Raw genomic sequence first — 23,134 nt, 5'->3', positions numbered from 1 at the left:
TTAAGTACCAATCACAGTTGTTGGCCCGTTATACTGATAATTTACAACTTATCTCCTGGATTGTGCATGAAAAGAAAGTACATGATGTTGTCAATGTTGATATCTGATCCAAAGCAGCCTGGAAATGACATCGATGTTTATCTAAGGCCACTAGTTGAAGACTTGAAGTTGTTGTGGGTTGATGGGGTTGAAATATTTGATGCCTTTGCTTCAGAAACTTTCATGATGCATGCCATGTTATTTTGCACCATTAATGACTTCCTAGCTTATGGTAATTTGTCGGGGTACAGTGTGAAGGGTCATAAAGCATGTCCTATATGTGAAGAAAACACTGCAGCTCAACAATTAAAACACGGAAGGAAGACAGTGTATATGCGTCATCGGTGATTTTTACAATCTAATCATCCATATCGAAGGTTAAAGAAAGCATTCAATGGAGAACAAGAGAAAGACAATGCACCCATTCCACTTACTGGACTTGAAGTTGTTGAGAAAGTTAATAAAGTACATCATATATTTGGGAAAACGTCGAAGAAGTCTTCTGTAGCGACCCCTTGGAAGAAGAAATCAATATTCTTTGATCTTCCATATTGGTCAAAGTTAGATGTTAGACATTGCATAGATGTCATGCATGTTGAGAAAAATGTTTGTGATAGCTTGATTGGTACACTACTAAACATCCAGGGAAAAACAAAAGATGGAGTGAATGCGCGTTTGGATTTGGTTGACATGAAGATCCGAGAAGAATTGTCACCAAGAGAGATTGGTAAACGTACTTATTTGCCCCCTGCATGTTACACAATGTCCAAACAAGAGAAGATAAGTTTTTGTCTTTGTTTAAAGAGTATCAAGGTACCACAAGGATACTCTTCAAATATCAAGAGCTTAGTGTCAATGCAGGACTTAAAGCTTGTTGGACTGAAGTCTCACGATTGCCACGTCTTAATGCAACAGTTGTTACCAGTGGCAATTCGTGGAATTTTGCCCAAAAAAGTTAGGCTGACCATAACTCGATTGTGCTCATTTTTCTCGTCAATTTGTAGTAAAGTCATCGATCCTACAAAGTTAGATGAACTTCAAAGCGAAATTATCATCATCTTGTGTCAACTAGAAATGTTTTTCCCTCCATCCTTTTTTGACATCATGGTGCATTTACTTGTTCATTTGGTCAGCGAAATAAAGTTGTGTGGACTAGTATACTTAAGATGGATGTACCCTATTGAGCGTTATATGAAGATTTTGAAAGGGTACGTCAAAAATCAATATCGTCCAGAAGGTTCGATGATTGAAAGATATATTGCTGAAGAAAGTATTGAGTTTTGCTCTGAGTATATGGCTAAAGCAAATCCGATAGGAGTCCCTCGGACATCATGGTTGAGTAGATATTCTACAAGTAAAAGCATCCGAGGTGTGAATGTGGTGACGAAAACTCGTGAAGAATTGAAGCAAGCACATTTATACATATTAAACAACACAGATGAAGTGATCCCATTTTTGGAAGCTCACAAAGCCGTTGTAAGGGACAAGTATCCACGACAATCAAAGAAATGGCAGTTGATGGAGCATAACAGAACATTCTTGTCCTGGTTCAAATCTGAAGTTTCGAAAGAATCACGGTCCTCTGAGACTTTGTTCTGGTTAGCAAATGGCTTGAAGTTTGGTGTTGTATGTTGTACAGGATACGAAATTAATAATTGCACATTCTATACGAAAACTTTGGATGATAAAAGCACAGTACAAAATAGTGGCGTCAGTCTAGAAGCTGAGTCGCTACAGTTTTCCACATCCAAAGATCAAAATCCTATAGTTGGCTCCATGAGATACTATGGTAGAATTGAAGAGATATTTGAAGTTGATTACACTAAGTTTTCCGTTGCACTCTTCAAATGTAAGTGGATAGACAATAAGAGTGGTGTCAAAATAGATGAATCTGGTATGACACTTGTTGATTTTCGAAAGGTTGGTTATAGAGACGAACCGTTCATCATGGCATATCAAGCAAGTCAGGTTTTTTATGTAAAAGATCCTGCATCTGACCATTGGTATGTTGCTCTCCAAGGAAAAAGGCAAATTGAAGAAAAAGAAGAGAATCTAAGTAATATTCATATCGCTGACAACCATCCATTTAAAACGACAATAAATTTGGATGACGACCCTCTAATTGATGATATACAAGCAATACGAGAAGATCACAATGAGGGAATATATATATGACCAATCGATATGATTATGTATGAATTTCATGTTTGTGTAAATATTTATGGCTTTTGTTAAATAATATATTGCACAATTTATAAGTGTTTTATTTATATTTAATCTTATTTATTGTGACAGATATATGGCTGAGTCACCTCATTCGTCGGGCGATGAAGTCCCCACCACTTCTAGACGGACGAGAGGAGCAACGAGGTTACGACAGCTAATACTTAGAAGAAATGCAGGTGAGAGGACACCTGTCATTATTGACGTGGTCACTGGAGTTGCATCTGGCCCAAATGCAGATGTATTTAGGTCTTACCTTGGAGTATTGGCACGTGATCGTATCTCTATACTTACTCCATCGTTTGACCATGTTTCTGAGGCTGATCGGAATCTCATCTGGCAAGATCTATTGGTAAGTTAAGCAATATTGCTCAATCTTCTATATTCATTATATTGATAAATCTGTATTTATATGAGGTTATTACTTTCTTTGTTGCAGATAACATTTGATATGCCAAACGTCGAGAGCTTAAGGAATAGGTGTTTATCTGCAATTGCAGAACGATTTCGGGGGTTTAAGACAAAATTGACGTCTAGATATATATTTGGACCAAAAAGTGATGAAAATCCATGTTCCAAATATTCAGCAATTGACGAAGAAACATGGCGTCAGTTTGTAGTGCTTCGTTCTTCTGAGGCGTGGCAGGTAAGTGTAGTAAAATCATTCAATTCATCCTTCATAATTATTTACCATAACAATTGTTTAATTTTGTCACAAGAAAAAAGGTCAAAAGCACAGGGAATAAGCGCTTAGAATAAAAATCCACACCTCCTGTCTCGTGGTGGATATAGGAAGCTTGAAGAGAAAATAATGAAGCAGAAGTCAGATAGTAGACTTCCACTTTCTGAGGGTGATGACCCTCTTCCTCCTCCTTCACCACCATCTCGGCACGACAAGTGGAAGTTAGCCCGTGTGAGACCATCGGGCTCCTACACTTCCGAGTCTGCCAGAGAAATATCTGAAAGAATTGTAAGATGTCATTTCTTATTATATTACATTAATTTTGTTATATATCTAACATGCATATTAAAAATCCTTTGAACTTTTGTTATGTGACAGGACTCCTTGGTTGAGCAGAGCTCCCAAGGTCAATTCACACAAGAAGGTCGTCAAGATATTCTTGCCACAGCTATTGGACGACCTGAGCACCCAGGACGGGTGCGTGCTGCTGGGACTGGCATAGGCATACGACATTTTTTTGGGTCTTCCTCGCGTCCATATTCATATGAAAAGATGAAGGACGAAATAAGAAAAGAGATGACGCAGGAGATCACAAAGAAGGTTCGAGCAGAGTTATATGATGAAGTTGCTGAAATGGTTGCGCTCCAGTTCCAGCAGCATTATGAGGATTATGGCAATCGTCCTCCACCATCTCCTGTAGCGGAACATGCTGTGCCCCCTACAGGTAAGGTTATTTATTTTTGCTTACTAATTTACTTTTTGCATAAACTAACATTTAATTTGACAGGTAGAAGCGGTAAAGGAAGTTGCTCAGCTGCCGGTGCCCCAGGAGACGACATGGATGACACTCGTCCATGTCAGTTATATATTCTCTCTGATACTGGGACCATGCTAGTGGCTCGTGGTACAGTGTATGAGACAGCCACTGTAGTGCATGGGGTACAGCTTGCAGAAGATGAGGTCAAGGTCACGGTCAATGAAGTTGTCATAGCAGATGCCGTTCTTCCTGTGCCTACAGATGAGTTCTTCACTGTGGAAGAAACATTTAGGTCCTTTGTCGCCTGGCCTAGACATTTGGTTGGTCATGTATCTAATCCCCTGGTAAACACTCGTACTATATACTTCTCAATTTTAATATTTACTTCTAATTGACGTTATATCCCCCATTTTTGCATTTAACAGCAGATAGGTCAAGAGGGAAGTCCTAGACCGAAGAAGACTCATTTATCTGAGGATGACCCTCTTGGTGCGTTAGACGACCTTGCTAAACTCATTTCAGAGGTGCCGATGAATGTACATTGGGATTCTACTACATTTGGAAGAGAAGCTCTTATCCCATTGTACTTGCACAGCAAGATGTTAGGGAGCTTGCGTCGGGGAGAGATGAAATTAATATTACACTCATTCAGCTGTGGATGATGTAAGTTTATGAAAACTTTTATATATACATGTATTTTATCAACTTACTTATATCATATTATTTCTTCATTTTAGGTATATGTTTGATGTTAGTAACAAGAAGGGGTTCAACGATGTATATGGGTTCATTGACCCTTCTATGACTCATGAGAGAAATAAATTTGATGATATCCAGACATACATCACCACCTGCTTTGGAACGGGGAAGGAGATATATTTTCTCCCTTATATACATGGGTAAGTGAAGTTTGTTAACTTCAACACATTCATTTATTAATTTTGGTATATCATTCATAAGTTATTACCAATTTCAGGTGTCATTGGCAGCTACTTGTGATCTCCGTACCGGAGAACACGGCTGTTTGGTTTTGTTCATTGCATAAGTCTCCTCCCAACCCTCTTAGACATGCAGTAGATTGGTAAGAATCTCAATGTCTGGTCCTTTTTTTATATATAAATGTATGCTATAAGAATTTCTTTTGATAGTTCCCTTGCAGCACATATGATGTTATCTGGGAGATCTACTGCTACAGCTAAAAAGCTTGCATGGGTTCCTCTTAAGGTTTGGTATTTTAGTCCATACTTTGTTACATTTGCTTCCATTCAAATGATGTTACTTAACATTTTATAATTATGATGATATATTGTAGTGTAATAGACAAATGGGGTCATATGAATGTGGTTACTACGTTATGTTTTGGATGATGACCATCATTCGTGCACATTACACCACTGGATGGGAAACGGTAATATTTAGGTTTGAATTTTATGTTCTCTATTTGGATTTCATATACACTAATTGAAATCATTGTACTTTATGCAGAGATTTAATAGGACTGCTTCAATTCTAGAGAAGTCAATCCAACTTGTGAGGAAAACACTTGCTAGATATGTAATTCATTTATATAATAGTATGTAGTAGATATTAGGATATACTAAGTTTTAAGTTTATGTTTCTAAGTTGTTTTATGCTTTTCTACGTTACTATAAATTCAACATGTACATTGCATTGATTTATTCTTGAAACTTGATTTATGATTACATTTTGGATTGATTTATGCTTCTAAGAATTTGATTTATGATTCCATTCAATATATTTTATGTTTTAATATGAATTTCATTTAAAATATACATTTATGTAATATTCTGGACTGTTCTGGTTATAAAAAGATATGCAGGTCTGTTTCTGTGATTGGGAATGTTGTAGAAACAGACTCCATTTTAAAAAAAAACGTACTTATATGCCTCGGTTCTGGTAAAAACCGAAGTCAAAAGCCCACTTACTGCCTCGGTTATGGTCAAACCCGAAGCAGAATGTGTAGCGGAGGAGAAAAAAAAAACCGAGACCTACTGCTTCGGTTTGGGCCACAACCGAGGCAGTAAAGTGGTACTTTATGCCTCGGTTACGAAGAACCGAGGCCTAATGTGCTACGAAAAAAATAAATTAAAAAAACGTTAAATGTTTATGCTTCGGTTAGAGATGAACCGAGGCAGTAGGGGGTGAGTTTATGCCTCGGTTCACAACCGAGACCAAAAGTGTTAGACTTTTTACCTCGCCTGAATATGCCTCGGTTCGGAAACCGCTGCCTATATACAAAAATAACCGCTGTCGTTTCCCCTGATTGTACTAGTGTGCAGAACAAATTTAAAATATTTAATGTCAATAGCTCAAAAGATCAGAGAAGAAGCTCGAGGTTAACACCAATATATCGGCCTCTTTTAGACCAGCCTTCCTACTTTATATATCTTTTCGATGGTTACTCGGTTTCAATGTGTGAAGACACATGTCTTTTTCCTCATCCATATGGTTTTTTTGTAGAATTGCAACATATAATTGTTTTTCAACATGATCCTTCATAGGGGTGCAACGTAGCCATGAGCGTGGTCTCTTCTTTTTTAGGGAATGATGACTTTCTTTATAACTTCCTTCTCTATTTATTTTGAACTAATGAATCTTCAAATTTTAGTACCTCCTACTTTTTGACATTTTTATTTTATTGAAACTCAAATTTTATTTTCACATCATTTATTGTTGGTATATTCATGCCTCATGTTAAAACTTTTTTTAAATTTCTAAAACTCTTACCATTGTGTTGAAAGTGACTTTTGAAAAAGATGTAGATAGTAGATTCAAAATCGCAAATTTAGATAATTCTATAAAATGAAAATCAATTATCTCAGATATATAATAATCTTACATCGTTTAAGAGTCAAGACAAATAATAATTTAAATATACTGTCTACCTTTAATCCTTTAAGTGTCTTTTAAGAACAAAATTGTAACAAAGATTCAATTGTCAAAGCGAACAATACATATGAGTTCTCACACCCAAGTATCATAACAATCTCCTCCTCAAATATAAGTCCTTTTACATCAAATATACCATAGAGAGGTTTTCATTAGAAGGTGTAGCAAGATGAGAGATTAATACGACATTTTTGAGTTAGGAAGAATAACTTGGTATTTGTAAAGGGATCTATGATCTATCACCTAGACTTTGTGGTCTAGAGTGCTTTGTTTTTGTTGCCGAAGTAGTTTTCAGCTTCTACTAAGGAAGACTCACACTTGTGGATACCTCTCATGGACCCAATACCATTCATGCCAGAGTCCTTAAGAAAATTGTTATAGGTGTTTAAATAAAATGAAGAGTTTTATAGACATATATATAGAGGCATATTTGTGACGTTAGCCTATAAGTAGAGGATTAGTGTTATGCTGTAGTATCTTAATAGATCAATGTGTTGTATACTTCTCTTGGTAATTTGTTTGCTTATATACCATTGTGGTAGTTTTGTTATGTAGGAATCTTCATAGATTTTTTTTTTTTGTTTAAAGTACAAACTTTAAGGTCCATTGTATGCATATTATTGTATTTAGAAAATTTTGTATGTGTATATAAAAGCTAAAGTATCACAAGAACTCCATTATATATCTATACATTGTAGTCCAAAAAAAAATAACAGATCTTTCAACGAAGTTCACCAAAAAAAGATAATTAATGAGTGATGAGTTCATTCGACATAAATAATTGATATTACTGTTCAACCCAAAACTTTAAAACAATTGATTTATGAATTTTTTTTTTATATATCATTTAATTTTAATACGATACTTAAACTGAAAACTTAAGTGAAGGTGATACTTGAACTTAAATTTGGATATCCAACCATTATTATAATATTTCTTAACTTTCTTTCCTAGCAAAAGAGTGGTGGAGAATTAAGATTTTGATACGGCTCTTAAAAACACTATTATTCAGTACTAGAAACATTAATTCTGCCCATTTCGTGGCTCACCTTTTTGTGGCTTTCTCTAACTTGAGATTTTATTTGATATATAGTTTCTTATAGGAGAATATAAGAAGTCAAAATTAAACCGTAATCCATTTGGAGATTCAAGCAACCATGACTCTAATTAGTGGACCACTAATAATCACGCCCACGGGATTAGTGTGGTCTCATAATTTTTAATGAATAATATCAAATGTTTAATTATAAATGCCACCATTTTTTAATAATTTTTTTATCCTGGAGCAAGACATGGGTATGCTCCACTTCAATGACAGGTACACTTTTGCCACCTAATAATTCACAACCAACAAATGTGGACGTTAGACTCACCAATTGTATTGTCATGCTGCTACTCTACTAAACTTTAAAGTGGTTGAAGTAGTAGTGTGCCACACATTGCTGGTGTGTTTTTCCATATTCTATTACCAAGTTATCTTATTTAGTCTCTTAATTTAACTATTATTAAGTCAGCAAGACAACTTGAAAAACTTGAGAATATTGTTCCACACTCAAAAACGTTATTATTCAAACATAGAACATTGGACTTTTCAAAAGGACAACATTCCCCATTGTACTCTCATTTGTCTCTCATCACCTCTCTTACATATAAATCTAAATCTCCCATCTTTAACTTGCTCAATATATGCACATCCCCTTCAACGTTCTCAAAAAACCCTTTGATGTTAAGTTTTATCTGAAGCAAAATGCTAGGGAAAAAGATGGTATCTTTGAAGAAACTAGCGAAGAAAGTGAAGGCTGTCGGTGGCGCTGAGCCAGAGCCTGATACTCTCTACCAAGAATGTTTGCTGAAGGGGTATGAAGAGGAAAAGGAATCTGGGTCTGGCGTAACCCCAACTGGTTTTTTAGCACTTTACGTTGGTGATGAACGGCAGAGATATGTGGTCCCAACCAGCTACCTTTCCCACCCTCTATTCAAGATGCTGCTGGAGAAGGCCTACAATGAATTTGGCTTTGCTCAGAGGAATGGCCTAGTGGTTCCATGCTCTGCTTCAACATTTCAAGAGGTGGTGAATGCTATTGAATGCAACAATGGCAAGTTTGACTTAGGAAAACTTTTTGAAGATTTTGCTTAAAAGTGCAGAAACAGATCATCTGCCATGTGTGTCAGTTTGTTTTTGTTTCTGTGGTTATTGTTAATGCATCAGAACTATGACCTTGTGGTGGGGTTATGATTATTGGATGTTCTGGCCGGAGTTTAGATAACACTGGTCTTAATGTTGGCTAGTTGATCTTGGTAGCTTTAGTTTCAATTGAAGCTATTTGTGCAAACAATTTTCAAGTATGATAATTTTGACTTATAAATTAGTTTTTGACGGTATGATAGTGAACTATCAATAATTCAATACTTTAGTCTATCCCGATGCATTTTCTTATAGACTTTCAGTAATCAAACGTGTCACTTACATTTTACAACTGGCATCCAGTGCCAGAAAAGTGACCTCAGCAATCAGTGGCAACAATTGTGGTTGTTCGATTAGTCAAATGGATGTTTTCAATGGAAATGTTCTAGCTAGTAGTAGTGGGAAAGAATAAAATAATGGTTAAACCTGATTTTATTTTCGTGGGTTTTTCATTTCGATCCTCGTTTTATTAGAATTTCTAATTTAGTTCTAAAAAATGTAAATTTGAGTTAATTGGGCTCATGTCATTAAATTAGCTTAACAAAGTTAAGTCTTTGATGAGGAGAAAGGTTGACTTGACAAGTTTTTTAAACGTGACATTCTCTACGCTGTATACGTGGAATATATAATTAAAAAAATTTCTAAAAATTAAAACCCAAATTAGGGTTCATCATCTTCAACCCTAACAATTGATGTTCATCACGAAATTTGGTTTTCATGAAATTAAGCACCACCAGATTAGGGTTTAGTAAAATCAAATTAGGTTCGAGATTGGAGTTAAAGGTGTTTCGTAGGTTCCATGGAGATTCGAAAGTCTCCGTTTTGTGTCTAGCGCGATTTAGGGTTGGTGGCTAATTTGGGGCTTTTCAAATTTGTGATTCTATATCAAGAATCTTTGTCTTTTTCATAAACGAATGTGATTTCAGATTTGGGGGGTTTTAGAATGGCTTTTGAGCATATATTTGCAAAAATCAAGAAGGAAAAAAAGGAAGCAATTCCTGTTTCCGCATTTGGGCTTAATGCATTTCTACCTGTTTACGCCAAAATCTAGAATATTTACACGTTGGCTTTGCAGGAGTTTAAAAGCAACGTTGTGTGAAAAGCAGAAAAAATCCATTTATTTCGAGAATTTTGAGTTCAATTTACGAGTTCCGGAACAAAACTCCTCTTGGAGATCGGTGCTCCGTGACCGAATTTTGGGGAAATAGAGCTGGTTGGGAAAATAACTAGTTTGGAATTTTACAGGTTTCAAATGGTTTAACAGAGAAGAAAATAGATGATGATGAGTTCGGTTGCAATGGGAAAAGCTTTAGCGCTGGTTATGTTGGCCATGATGGCGATTTGCTCTCGCAATGCTGGGTGGAAGGGGATGAATTAAAGCGAACATGGCGGAGTCACGATTTTGATTTTGTGGTTACTTGATTGTAGGTCGATGGTGCACGACGAAGATGATGGTGGTTCTGAGGCGTGATTGGGTTCTCTAATGATGGTTATTGTTGTGTAATGTGCAGGAATTACAGATGCTGGAATGAAAGCTATTGCTGAATTTAGGGTCTGGGTGATTGACAGGAAAGAGGATTTCTGAGTAGTGCTTCATTGTAATGGAATATGACTTTTTTTAAAAATTTTAATCAAAATGTTAAAATGTTTTTAAATTCCACGTAGAGCTCTGTGAATGTTATGTTTAAAAAACTTGCCACGTCAACCTTCCACCTCATAAAAAACTTAACCCCGTTAAGTCAATTTAACAGCAAGGGCCCAATTGACTCTAATTAGCATTTTTTAGGATTAAATTGGAGATTCTAATAAAACGAGGATCGAACTGGGAAAAACCCACAAAAATAGGAACAACTAAAGGGGTTTAACCTAAAATAATCTACGACCAACATCAGATTTACATGAGTATTATGTGCTCTTCGTTTCGAATTTACTTACCCAAGACTGTTAAAACCTAGATAAATGACATTATTTTGGATTTATGTGAATGTATTACTTAAATTTTGAAATCACACGAATATTCAATCCACTAAAATAAATTCATTTTAGCTTAATATCAATTTTGGTCCCTAATTCTTTTAGTTGTGTTCAAAGTGGTCATCCTATTTTTGAGTTGTTCATAGTGGTCTAATGTTTTGTAAAAATAGTTCAAATTGGTACTTTTTGCTGACGACGTTAAAATCGCTAACGATGTAATGCCCACCTAAACTAATATTGAATGACCTGTCTAATTATTCATTACGTGATAAGCTCAAATTAATTGACATGGAAATGTTAAAACTTAAAGTTATTGATGTGAAAAAGTTAAAATTAAGGTTAAAGCAAATTACAATTAGGTTGGAAGCAAACCACCATTCCAAAACGTGAAATCAGAAATCAAAACTCCAATTCAAAAATCCTAATCCCCAAATCCATTAACCATCTGTGGAAGAGAAACAAGACACAAGAAATTCCCAAATCACAACCCTCAATCCTAAACGAAAATCCTAAAATCCTTAAATCACAAGAGCACGAAGAACCTCAACCATTGTGCCACCAAAACAAAATAGAAACTCAATCCAATTAAGGAAACCCAATGTCAGAATCCCAAAAATAGAACCCCAATTCAAAGACAACTTAACTTCAATCATTATCGCTTACTTTTTTAACTGTCCTCTTCCTGTTCATGATTTGTTCTCTAATCGATTGGATATACATGTTAAAGATACTTCAATCTTTAAATCAGCTTGGGTTTGATAGGTTAAGCAATTAATATTCTAATAAATGTGTTGTAAAATGTCTCAACAACAAGTATACCTCTAACCTGTATTTATAGTTTTTTTCATAAGCTTCTGATTAAGGTTGATTTAATTACAACTCAATTATGTTAAACTATTTAGATTAGCTAGATGATTAATTAATTCTTATTGTATCATTTGAAAACATATACAACACATCTACCTTAATGATGGAGCGATGTCAATTTTTTCTTTATCAAACTCATCCAAATTTATTGTAAATTTTTAATTAACATAATTTTTAATTTGTTTTTCAATATGGTGTTAACCTTCTCATGATATTTCTAAATAAACTTTTATCTAGATACTCATTATTTATGTAATAAAGAAATTGTACGTGAAAGTGGAAGTAAATTAAGAAGGCTAATCAGGTTAAAATTGTAACACCCTGTTCTTTCCAAAAACTAATTATTACTTGTTTATTTAAACATGCATGCGAGTTTATATTTTCTAAATATATTTTTTGATTGAATATTTTGAAACGATTTGTGATTACGACTTTTGGTTACGCGTACAAAAAGATAGGTTTGTCAATATGAAAGACTTCGATGAAATCTTAAGGACAAACAAATGGAGGACTTTTGTTTGTACTCCATTTGTTCTAAGAAGAACAAACAAACTTAAGGTTTGATTTGACGCGTTTATAACTCTGAATGAAAAACAAATTGAAGGCTTTGTCTTATGAGTTTGAAAATTTGAACGACAAAGAAACTCAAGGATTTGTTTGATGCATTTCAACCACTAAAGAACAAGCAAACCCACAACGTTTTTTGATGCTTTAAAGGATAGAAGTCCAAGTTGTGTAGTTGCAAAGGGAGAGAGGATGTAGGTGATGCAGAAGAAGGGGAAGAGAAGCTCAGTGGTTTCGAGTGTAGCGTTTGGTGGTGTAGAGTGAACGGAGATAAAGACTCTGAAATTGTTGAAGGTTGGAGGAAAATACCATATAAAAAAAAGATAATTAAAGTTCACGTAAGACCTTAAGCATTAATATGAAGTTTTATGTAGTGGGTTTTTTTATTGATTATTCGTTTAATGTTTCGGTAGGTTTTTTTTTTCAATCTCAAATAGGTCTCCCATTGATTCTTTGTTTTTGAAAAATTGAAACAAATAGAACATTGTCGTTGGACTCAACGCCGTTAGACTAGCATGTACGTGGTATGCTGTTATTTTTAATGATGTGGCATAGTTATATTATAATTAGATGATTGACGTGTAAATTCATATTTGAATTAAGAAATTGGGGAAATTTTAATTGACATTAGTCCCTCTCTTCGGATTAACATTTGTGAAAATTCTTTTGAAGAAAACTGTGATAGAATTAATGGATAATGATATCCGGCTCTTCTTCAACCTGTAATGGGTGGTGGAATCGCTGCCACTACGATGGTGGAAATCACTGCACTAACGGCAACGCCCTCACTTCCTCCTCTAACGGCGTTGGTGGCGGTGTTGTCTCCTCCCACACACCCCATGGTGAATTCTTATATTTCAAAACCCTAAAACGTAAAATTGGGAATTTTGATTGATTATTGGTTTCACATTGGTAAGCTTCCAAACCTGTGCAAGCGTTTTATGTTGATCTGTTTTTTCTATTCGATTTCTCTTTAACGCTCTTCTTTTTGTAGCCGGTTTCAGAGGCTGATTGGGAAACATACCTTACATGCGTTTTGCTTCATCTGCACAATTGTACATGTAGTTTTTATGGTCAGAATGGAATCAATATTTTTTGCTGTTGCGTTTTGTTTTGGTTTACCCTAATAATTATACTGTACGGTGTTTCTGGAATTACGGTTCCGTGAGAAATGAGAGAGGGGCTGAGATTGCGACCGCGATTGGGGACAATTTCTGGAGACGAAGAAGTTGTTAGCAAGAAAAAGGTTGTTGTGAAGAGCGAGGCTATTGCTAAGGATGGTGAGGGTTTGAAGGTGTAGAACTCAACGATTGAGAAGAAGGATGAAGTTGCACCTGATGTTAAAGAAGAATGTGGTTTTGATTTGGATGTGAGTGCAAGTGGAGAGGTTGACTTGGAAGAGAATGCGAGTGGTATTGGTTGTGGGTGAAAGACGAGTTTGGGATTCTGGAGGGGAAAGACGAGCTTGACATTGCCTTCCTGATTTTATGGGTTTTTGAAATTCTTGTTGTGAGGGTGATGAAGATGGTGGCTGAATGGTGTTAATATCAAGCTCCAGTTTTCGATTTCTCAATTGTAGAAGAAGGGGCTGTCCTTAATTAAATTTGATTTCCCGTCTTTGTACTCCATTTTTCAATTGCTAAATTACAAAATACACATCACACACGTTTTTAATGCCACGTAAGCTTAAATAATACTCTCAGCATGCCACATAAGGTCATATTAAATGCCATTTGTCCAATTTGATGGAAAACCTCTATTTGTTTCAATTTTACAAAACTAAGGACCCAATTGAGACACCGAATAAGCAGGGGATTTATTTGCGATTTTGGACGAAAATAGGGACCTAACGAAACATTAAACCTTGATTATTTATTTGTAACCAACGAGCTGCTAATAAACATGGTCATCAAACTAGCGAGTTGACTTGCAAACTCGTACGAGTTTACGAGTTTGGCTTTCATTCACAAGTTGATTCGTTTGCAAACTCTCTTTGAATACATTCGGAGTAGACTTGCTCAAACTGGATGGACTCGTAGTCGACTCGCTCAGACTCGATGGACTCGTAGTTGACTCGCTCATACTCGATTGACTCGTAGTAGACTCGCGAGTTGGAGATCTAGTCACCCAGTATGCAATGTGAACAAAAACGACGAAAAAAATTGTTGTTTTAATCTCTATTTTGGAAATGTAGCTCTAATTTTAGGATCGTAGAAAGTATTATAATGTGGTTCCATATTTTTCATTCTTCTGGGTTATGTTTTGATCTGTTCTGTACAGTCTCCTTGCTCCCTCATGCATCGACTGGCACCGTTCGGTCTCCATGCTCCATCGCTTACCAAATGGTCTCCCCTCACCACTAAACTAGACAGTCCTCAGACAAGGCCGAGTGAGCGGCTGATTATTAGGCCGACCGCCCATCAGGCCGCCCACCTACCAAGCCGACCGGCCACTTAGGTCGAGCCGACCACATGGTTAGATTACAAACGATAGCTCATTAAAGCCCCTAATGAAGATTAAGGTGTGATTGGGTCGTCATTAGGCCGGCGAAAGGTAAAAGCCCATTATAACCAGTATAAATAAAGGTCCCAGGTATGATTTTGGGAATAGACTGCATAGGATGCACTATATACATGCATTACTTACCGCTCAGTTACATCACTAACTTGAGTGTCGGAGTGCCTTTGACAGGTGTCCGCCCGCCCGACTTGGAGAAAGAGGAGGACGACCACTTGGAGTGTATGGAGAAACGTCTGATTAGTCTTCAACCTAGTGCATGGAGCAGCGTTTATCCACTCTGAGCCCCTCGTCCGTCTGATCTTCAAAATGCTTCGTCTGTCCGGTCTGTAAGGTTCGCCCAGTCTTCAAGGTCCATCCGGTCATTCACACAATCTTAAGTGCTTTGAATATAGGACGTCGACCCTATATCCGAAACATGATTTTTTTTTAAAGATGTTTGGAAGTGGTAACTTCTTTAGTATTTTAATATTTTTTTATTACTTTAAGGATTAATGTTTTATTGATGTATTGCAAGGACATATTTATTTTAATAATGTGAAATTAGTATCATGAATACTATTTTTTTATTGAATTTTCAAACTGACTTTTCACAAAACTATTTAGATTCTTCAGTTTGATAAATATATTATTAAGATATAATACTACCACTAGTTTTCTTTTGTAGGTTGTATTCTTTCAAACGAGGAGAATTGTGATTTAAATCATTGATTGAGAGTGCATATAATCTCAATACAATACTCTGCTAGCAATCCAGTGCTTTTATAATAGTGGTAAATGATGGTGCAATGTGTGATATCTATGCTTGCCATATTTTGTATTAATATGTGTGGATTTTATTTTAAAGTTATACAGTCTGTGAAATAATTAATCTCTTATGTTAATTTGTTCTAGTTCTTTCTTATTTAATTTTATAGTTTATATCCTTTATTGATATCAATCACAACAATTGGTTGTTGCTTTTAATCTATTAGTTTTGATCACTTATGAATATTTGTCAATTACAAATATTAATTTTCTTTTTATAATTTTCAATGGTTTGAGAAAAACAAATTAATTTTTGTTTATAGTTTTTAAAATGTTTTTATTTCCATGTTTTCAATATTTTCAAAAACATAATTTGGTTAACTTCTTAATTTTTACTTTCAAATAATTAAAATGTTGAAAATATGTTTAATTTAATATTTTAAATTATATTTCATGATATGAAGTTTGAGAACAAATTTTGAATGATAAAAGTATGTGGATATATTTAAAATATTTATTGCATGAAAGATAATATATATATATGTGTGTGTGTGTGTGTATTTTAAAAAAATATAAGTTAAAAAATCATAATATAATCAAGAACTAAGAATAGAACCTCAGTAAAAAAAATACTAAATTATTTCTTCTTAACAAATACATAGCACTGGACATAACACTACCAGTGTGAGGAATAGTTTGCCTTTTTTTTTTATATTTCTATTTCTATCACAATTCTTATTAGATAAAAATGAAATCATATTTTGCAAATTTGAAGTTTATTGTAAATATATTAATTAAAAAGGTTGTACAATTATGAAAGGTTTTAGACGAGATAATCAACAAAAGTAGTTTTGATCTATATTAAGATCTTTTCGATAATGTTTAATGGAGTGTTTCTCCTGTACCTCATCTCTATCTTTATGTACCTCAAGCTTTTTTGAAATTTTTATGTTGCTCCCTGTCAGAAGTTCAGAGTAAATAGAAGAATATTCTTTAATCGCGTGCATCCATTAAAAGACCCAAAAACCCTACACCTCATGTTCTCCTCTCTCATTGTCATTCAGAATTCTTTGCCGCACTTCATTCTCAGCTTTCTCCTTCTCCCTCCGCAAACTGTCTTCTCCCTCCAGCAAAGCCTTCATCGCGGCCATCAATGTCCATTAGTGCTCCGTTCTGTCGTGGTCGATCCAATGTTGGTGAGGTGCAGTGGTGCTTCTTCCTCCTCTCTTTGTGGTTGCTTGGCTTGGCGTCCAGGTAGGAGTTTCTTTCCTCAACTTTTGCTTTCACATTGTATGAAAATGGTATGATGTTATGCTTGGATTTGTGCTATGTATGAAAATGGTATGATTGTGTGGTTGGATCTGTGATGTGCTTTGGTTGAATGTTTTTCGTTGTTCATAATTTGTGCTTGAGTGTGTGTCGGAGTAGGAATTGCGGTTGATGGTAGTCACTTCGAATGCGGTTACCTATTTTTTATTTTTTTTATTATATTTAATTAAATTTTACTTTGATTTATTGTAAATTTTAATTTGATGCGGTATATTATTTAGTATTTTTATATTTATTTTTAATATTAAATTTGTTTAAAAAATATATGTATTAAATATTCTGTTAATATATTTTTTTTTAATATTTTCTATATTTTTTTGTTAATATTTTATATATTTCTTTTGTTAATATTTTATATTTATCTTTGTATATTCTGTATATATAATTTTTATGTTATGTTTTATGTTTAAATAATATTTATTATGTTTTTTGTTTTGGTTTTTTGATACTTTTATATTTATTTTTTAATATTTTTTAATTTGTATTTATTTTTATATTTGATATTTATTTAACGATTATTTATAATCTAATTATTTTTTGTTAATTTGGAAATTTATATTTGTTTGTTAATTTTTTTGAATCTATAATTATTTATTGATATTTAAATAATATTTATTATGTTTTTTGTTTTGGTTTTTTTGATACTTTTATATTTATCTTTTAATATTTTTTAATTTGTATTTATTTTTATATTTGATATTTATTTAATGATTATTTATAATCTAATTATTTTTTGTTAATTTGGAAATTTATATTTTTTTGTTAATTTTTTTGAATCTATAATTATTTATTGATATTTTTTAATATGAATTGTTATTTAATTATTTCTTGTATTTTTTTAGTTTTTATTTGTTTATTAATTTAAATTTAATTTGTTGTATTTTTGACTTTTTTTTATTAGTTTCTTAATTTATTTTTTATTTTTTAATGTTTTTATTATAATTTGTAATTATTGAATTTTTATTTATTAAGTAATTTTTGTTGTTATTTTTTTATTTCTTTGTTTTTTGTTTCAATATTTATTATTATGTAATTATAATTTTTTTGTTATTATATTTTAAATATAATATAATTTATTTTGCATATAATTGGTTAATAGAAATAACTAGAACTAGAGGTGCATCATCTTCTCGTGGTGAGGCTTCATCTTCTCATGGTGAGCCTTCATCTTCATCACATGATGAAAGGAGACGATCTACAACATTTGCTCATAGAAGACGCGTAGAAGAATATTGTGTGAATGTCATTCATGAGCATGAGCATGAGGATCATGACAAGTATATACAGCAGGGGTATGCTGAGGATGACTATGTTGAGCAAGAGGATGTTCAACAAGAGGATGTTGGTGAGGAAGAAGATGAAGATGAAGATGGTGGAGTCCCAAGAGGTCCACATGACACCTCTTTGCTTATCCATTATACACAACATGTTGCATTTGCCATATGGCAAGACCGAGTTACTCATCAACCTAAATGGTAATTGTTCGTTAATTGTTTATTTACTTTTGTTATATAATTTTATGTTTTTATGTAGGATCAAAGGGAGATCAAGGTGATCTCCCATGGGAAAAAACTAAAACATTTTGGAATGTACCATGAGGCCATTAAGCCTTATATCTCCATGTCGGGCTTGGTTTCCTTAGTGAACATATCATAAAAGTATGTCGATCATGGATTGATCATTGCCCTTGCGGAGAGGTGGCACTTGGAGACAAATACATTCCACCTCCCGATAGATGAGATGAACATCAGATTAAATGACATCCATAATTTGCTCCACCTACCCATCATGGGTCAATTTTGTGAGTTCGAAGAGTTAGAGTATAAGGAGGCTCAATCTCAAATTATGGAGTTGCTTGGCATGGACCACTCCAAAGCTACAACTGAGATGAAATAGACACGCGATCCAAAAGTTAGGCTAAGCTGGCTCCGAGAGGTCTACCTGCATCGAGGTGGAGCTTTGGGAGCTTCCTAGGCCTACTTGTTGCATCTGCTTAGATGCACAATTTTTACTAATAAGAGTGACACTCTGATTCGAGTCTCGTACCTTCTTCTCTTATGAGACTTGAATGCCTATGTGAGATATGCTTGGGGAGTAGTGACACTGTCACATACTTATGAGCAGCTAGGAGATGCTAACTTCACTGATGTCAGGCAGATAGTTGGATATTCGACTCATTTATAAGTATATTTTAATTTTGGAAATTTATTTCATATCTTTTAGGAATGTATAAAACAATTTAAGTAATGTTTTTTGTAGAGTTGGATATATGAGCACATTCCTAGCATGGGAAGGAGAGAAGTGTTAGGGAGGTACATAGACCTCGATCCATGAGCTTCACGATACATACCTCCAAGGCATGGTTGGGGTTTGACAGAGGGGCGAACATATCTGGATGGGCTCACTTATGATGCGGTCATCTGGCATCCATACATTTCGCACAAACGTACTTGCCCATTCATGGCCATATGTATGTTTTCGGGATGGATCTGATTAGACGACATGATTCATCGACACCTGCCTGAACGTGTGTTACGTCAGTTCGATTTTCAATAGATCATACCACGGTCACCTGAGAGTCTTCTGATGCCAGACATTCCTACGATTGATCTAAATTGGTTGCGGTATGTAGAGAATTCCATTACTGGTGTCGTTGAAGCTCATGAGCCCTCTGCGTGTGTTGATGGATACCTAATGTAGTTTAGGCGGGTGTCTCACCCGTACATCACTCCAACCGACGACGATGATTGACCCAGTCTTGCACCGCGCATGAGGCGACACCTTCCTGATGACATCTTGGTGCCCCTAGTTCGTCGTAGAGGGTCGCTTGATTCTAGATTGTTGGTATGTCATGAATCCCACTCTGATGGTTGGCTAGTCGTCACAATCCATCACATTTTGCCACACTTCCATCAAGACATCCCATGCCTCAACATTATCCACTAACATCTTGCATTTCGCTTTGACATTTTTCATAATGTGGAATGTACAAAGCATATGATATGTCTCAGAAAAACATTGCTAATGACATTTACAAAAGCAAGGTCTCTATCAATGACAACAATGCGTGGACTGCCCTATGATGTTAATAGTAATCTTTTGAACTTTTCCAATGCCCAAGTGAAATTATTTTGGCATTCACTTGAAAGCAATGCAAAAGCGGTTATGAATGTCAAACCAATTGATGTGACTCTAACAATCTCAAGCAACGGAAGACAAGATTTGTTCGTCTTATATTTTGTATCCATTAAAAAGACAATATTAAATGAATTCAACAAATGCATTGAATCCGGATGTGTCCAAAACAAGTCACTTACCACGTTAGAATCGTCCAAACATCTATTCCATTGTATGTATTTGTCTCTATCTTAGAAATCGTTTGTAAGTGTACCTCGCATTATATATTTTCTTTATTGTGGTCACGTGATCTTCATTATGTTCTTTGAGAGTCAAAAGAATATTTGAGGGTTTTACTTAACTCTTAGTTATGTCAACAAGAAATGATTGTTCAACGACATTTAACTTCCCCGTGAAAGGATGACCAACCAAAGTCTCTGCTAATTCGTGGTTGTGATAGTCGCACATAACCTTTAACACCCAACCTTGTCCTTTAGGTTTACCCCTCAACCTAAATGGACACTCACATTTTCTTGTGCCAAATACAAAAGGCTAAACATCTGGCTTATATTTCCTATACTTCCCACTCCTTTCATAGCCTAACACAATGAATGTCTCTCTTCCAACTTCACCAATTGTTGTGTCAGATCTTATAATCACGACAACAATTCCAAGTTTGAATGCAATATTTCAAACCCATTCAATTAAATCAGCGCGTGATGGGAATATTTGATCAATGGAATACTTATCTGTGTAATCACCCTCACAAACTTCATTTAGAAAAGAAGAAAATTATGACATAAAACTATAATTTATTTGAGAATCGAGAAATGAATAGTTATCCATCTAATAATATTAAATACAACCTACAATAAACATTACAATATTAAAATTTAACAAATAACAAATAACAAATAACAAATAACAAATAACAAATTAAGGAAATATTTTAAAATTAAATTAAAAATTACCAAATATAAACATTATATAAATTAAATCAAAATTTTAAAAAATTAACACATAAAAAAATGTATACAATAAATACAAAATAAAAAAAATATTCTAAACTAAATACTAAATAAAAAATTAAAACTTATTCAAAATTAAATAAAACTTCAAATCATTAACACATTAAAAACTTAATAACAAATAAAAATATTTCATTACAAAATATTAACTACTACGTAAAAAATAACACCTAAATAATTAACTAATACATCCTAAATAACATAAAATATTTTAAATTAAATCAAAAGTTAAAAAATTAAAACATAAAAAATGTATATAATAAATACAAAATAACATAAAATATTATAAACTAAATATTAAATGAATAAAAAATTACTCAAAAATAAATAAAACTTCATTAATACGTATAAAAAAAATCAAAATTCATAACAAATACAAAAATTTAATAACAACAAATTAACTACTAAATCATAAAGAACAAAAATTATCAAAAACAAAATGATTAAAAAAACTTGCTATAAATATTACAATTTAAATAACAAATATAAAAACTTAAAAATATTAAACAAATGAAAACACAATATAATATGTGTTTCTGCTGGAATAGGACGAGGAAAGCTCCTGCTGCTTCCGCTCGCAACAATAACCGCTGCAAGGGTTCAAAAGTTCGTGTGGACACTTACTTGTCGATTTGGAATCTCCAAAACAATAGTTACAGACAATGGACGACAATTCATTGATAAACGATTGAGGGATTTTTATAAAAGACTAGGAATCAAGCATGTAACGAGCTCGGTGGAGAACCCACAGACGAACGGACAGGTTGAAGCGGCTAATAAAGTCATTGTGGCAGAATTGAAAAAGAGGTTAGGAAGTGCTAAGGGGGCCTGGGTAGATGAGCTACAAGAATTTCTTTGGGGCTACCGTTGCACACCGCACGGTACAACCGGAGAGACCCCGTTCAACCTTACATATGGAACAGATGTTATGGTACCGGTAGAGGTAGGGGAACCTACCATCAGACGAGGGATTCAAAGTTTGCAGCATAACAATGATGAACTCCGAGTGGAGTTAGACACCTTAGATGAAAGGAGAGAGGTTGCAATGATTCGAGCAGAGGCCCAAAAAAGACCTCTTGCAAGACTCTAGCCCTTGGCATGTTTAACGGGGTATACTTTTCAAATCTAGCCCCTTTTGGACCATCTCTGTATTTCTGGCCTTTTGGCTGTTCGCCAAGCACGAACGACTTCTTCCCTTCCTTCTTTTCTTGCCCTGAAGTTGAGCTCTGCTCCTGTTGTCGCCTCTTAACAGCCCTCATCTCCTCTATTCTGATGAACCTTGCTGCTCTTTCTTGCAACTCATCATGGGTTAATGGGGGTTCTACAAACAGATTATCGGTGAAAGGGGAAGGCCTCAACGCGGTGGCCAGAGTGCTAATTGTAAACTTCTTGCCTACTCCCCTTACTTGTCGAGCGGTCTTATTGAACCAATCCATGAAATCTCTAAGGCTTTCTCCCTTCTGTTGCTTAATGTTCGTCAACTCCAGGTACGTCAAATTTCGAGCTTTACTAGTAGAGAACTGTCGTTCAAACATGTCCCTCAAGGTAGCAAAATCGTTGATGGTTAAGGGTCTAAGTGAATGGAACCATGCTAATGCTTCTCCCTTTATCGATAAGGAAAAAACTTTGTACCACACATTTTCATTGGGGGAGTAGGTGGTCATAGCGTCAACGAAGGACCTCAAGTGCTCCTCCGGATCACCTGCTCCATCATACTTCTCCAGGACTAGGAATGCTCTCTCTGGAATTTGTTCCTCCATGACCGCCGCTGTGAACGGATGAAGTGCTCTCACTCGGCCGGTTGGGACCGGACGATTTGTGGTCCGACGCGAGCCGACCTCGCTATGATCCTCCCCTTGATGGCGGGCCTAACCCTCACCTTGGTGATGACTGTCACCGGCAGGATTTGTGTCTTCTTCCGAGTCCGACTCCGTTTCCGGCATTTCTACGATAGGTGGTGTTGCAGCGCGTGTGGAAGATTGTTGATTAGCTTACGCCCCTCTAGCCGCATCACGCTCGCCCCTAAGGGTTTCAATCTTTGCCTGCATTGCCTCCATTCTTCTTCTCATCTCATGCATAAACGCTGTCGGGTCCTGCTCCATCCTTATGGCTTCAATATGGTGTCTTCAAAAATCCTCGGCCCCACGGTGGGTGCCAAAATGTTTCTGTTGGAATGGGACGAGGAAAACTCCTGC

General features: G+C 35.0%; 5 protein-coding genes and 1 long non-coding RNA gene across 6 annotated transcripts; 5 read left to right on the top strand and 1 right to left on the bottom strand.

The window, feature by feature from the left end:
• Nucleotides 1-612: 612 nt before the first annotated feature.
• On the top strand, nt 613-2,214 carry LOC148193951 (uncharacterized). Its single transcript, XM_088096009.1, has one exon. The coding sequence runs from the start codon at nt 628-630 to the stop codon at nt 2,212-2,214; it is 1,587 nt and encodes a 528-aa protein (XP_087952135.1). The 5' UTR covers nt 613-627.
• Nucleotides 2,215-3,520: 1,306 nt separating this feature from the next.
• Nucleotides 3,521-4,786, top strand: LOC148193950 (uncharacterized). The gene is made up of 3 exons (XM_088097056.1): nt 3,521-3,668; nt 3,732-4,045; nt 4,691-4,786. Exons 1-3 carry the CDS (start codon nt 3,521-3,523, stop codon nt 4,784-4,786), a joined length of 558 nt encoding a protein of 185 aa, XP_087953182.1.
• A 3,398-nt stretch (nt 4,787-8,184) lies between these two features.
• On the top strand, nt 8,185-9,012 carry LOC124822507 (auxin-responsive protein SAUR19-like). The gene has a single exon (XM_047294516.2). The coding sequence runs from the start codon at nt 8,359-8,361 to the stop codon at nt 8,746-8,748; it is 390 nt and encodes a 129-aa protein (XP_047150472.1). The 5' UTR covers nt 8,185-8,358; the 3' UTR covers nt 8,749-9,012.
• A 3,678-nt stretch (nt 9,013-12,690) lies between these two features.
• Nucleotides 12,691-13,901, top strand: LOC148193949 (uncharacterized). The gene is made up of 2 exons (XR_015781325.1): nt 12,691-13,113; nt 13,196-13,901. It is a non-coding gene; the product is annotated as an uncharacterized LOC148193949 (long non-coding RNA).
• A 2,502-nt stretch (nt 13,902-16,403) lies between these two features.
• On the top strand, nt 16,404-20,771 carry LOC148193948 (uncharacterized). The gene is made up of 2 exons (XM_088097682.1): nt 16,404-16,719; nt 17,894-20,771. Exons 1-2 carry the CDS (start codon nt 16,503-16,505, stop codon nt 18,271-18,273), a joined length of 597 nt encoding a protein of 198 aa, XP_087953808.1. The 5' UTR covers nt 16,404-16,502; the 3' UTR covers nt 18,274-20,771.
• Nucleotides 20,772-21,898: 1,127 nt separating this feature from the next.
• LOC124822506 (uncharacterized) lies at nt 21,899-22,699 on the bottom strand. The gene has a single exon (XM_047294515.1). It carries the CDS (start codon nt 22,697-22,699, stop codon nt 21,899-21,901), a length of 801 nt encoding a protein of 266 aa, XP_047150471.1.
• Between the last annotated feature and the right edge of the window lie 435 nt (nt 22,700-23,134).

This window comes from Vigna umbellata, chromosome 8 (genome assembly GCF_029865625.1).
Source record: "Vigna umbellata cultivar VRB3 chromosome 8, Vumbellata_1.0, whole genome shotgun sequence".
NCBI lineage: Eukaryota > Viridiplantae > Streptophyta > Magnoliopsida > Fabales > Fabaceae > Vigna > Vigna umbellata.
The sequence above is the reverse complement of the archived record's forward strand: the minus strand, read 5'-3'. Positions and strand labels throughout refer to the sequence as shown.

What these genes read in the sequence shown, in the direction of transcription:
- LOC124822506 (XM_047294515.1), bottom strand. Translation starts at nt 22,699, where the DNA reads ATGGAGGAACAAATTCCAGAGAGAGCATTCCTAGTCCTGGAGAAGTAT.
- LOC124822507 (XM_047294516.2), top strand. Translation starts at nt 8,359, where the DNA reads ATGCTAGGGAAAAAGATGGTATCTTTGAAGAAACTAGCGAAGAAAGTG.
- LOC148193948 (XM_088097682.1), top strand. Translation starts at nt 16,503, where the DNA reads ATGTTCTCCTCTCTCATTGTCATTCAGAATTCTTTGCCGCACTTCATT. An exon ending in TTGCTTGGCTTGGCGTCCAG is followed by an intron (nt 16,720 to 17,893) that starts GTAGGAGTTTCT and finishes ATTGGTTAATAG; the next exon opens with AAATAACTAGAACTAGAGGT.
- LOC148193950 (XM_088097056.1), top strand. Translation starts at nt 3,521, where the DNA reads ATGACGCAGGAGATCACAAAGAAGGTTCGAGCAGAGTTATATGATGAA. An exon ending in ACATGCTGTGCCCCCTACAG is followed by an intron (nt 3,669 to 3,731) that starts GTAAGGTTATTT and finishes TTAATTTGACAG; the next exon opens with GTAGAAGCGGTAAAGGAAGT. An exon ending in GTCATGTATCTAATCCCCTG is followed by an intron (nt 4,046 to 4,690) that starts GTAAACACTCGT and finishes TGTCATTGGCAG; the next exon opens with CTACTTGTGATCTCCGTACC.
- LOC148193951 (XM_088096009.1), top strand. Translation starts at nt 628, where the DNA reads ATGCATGTTGAGAAAAATGTTTGTGATAGCTTGATTGGTACACTACTA.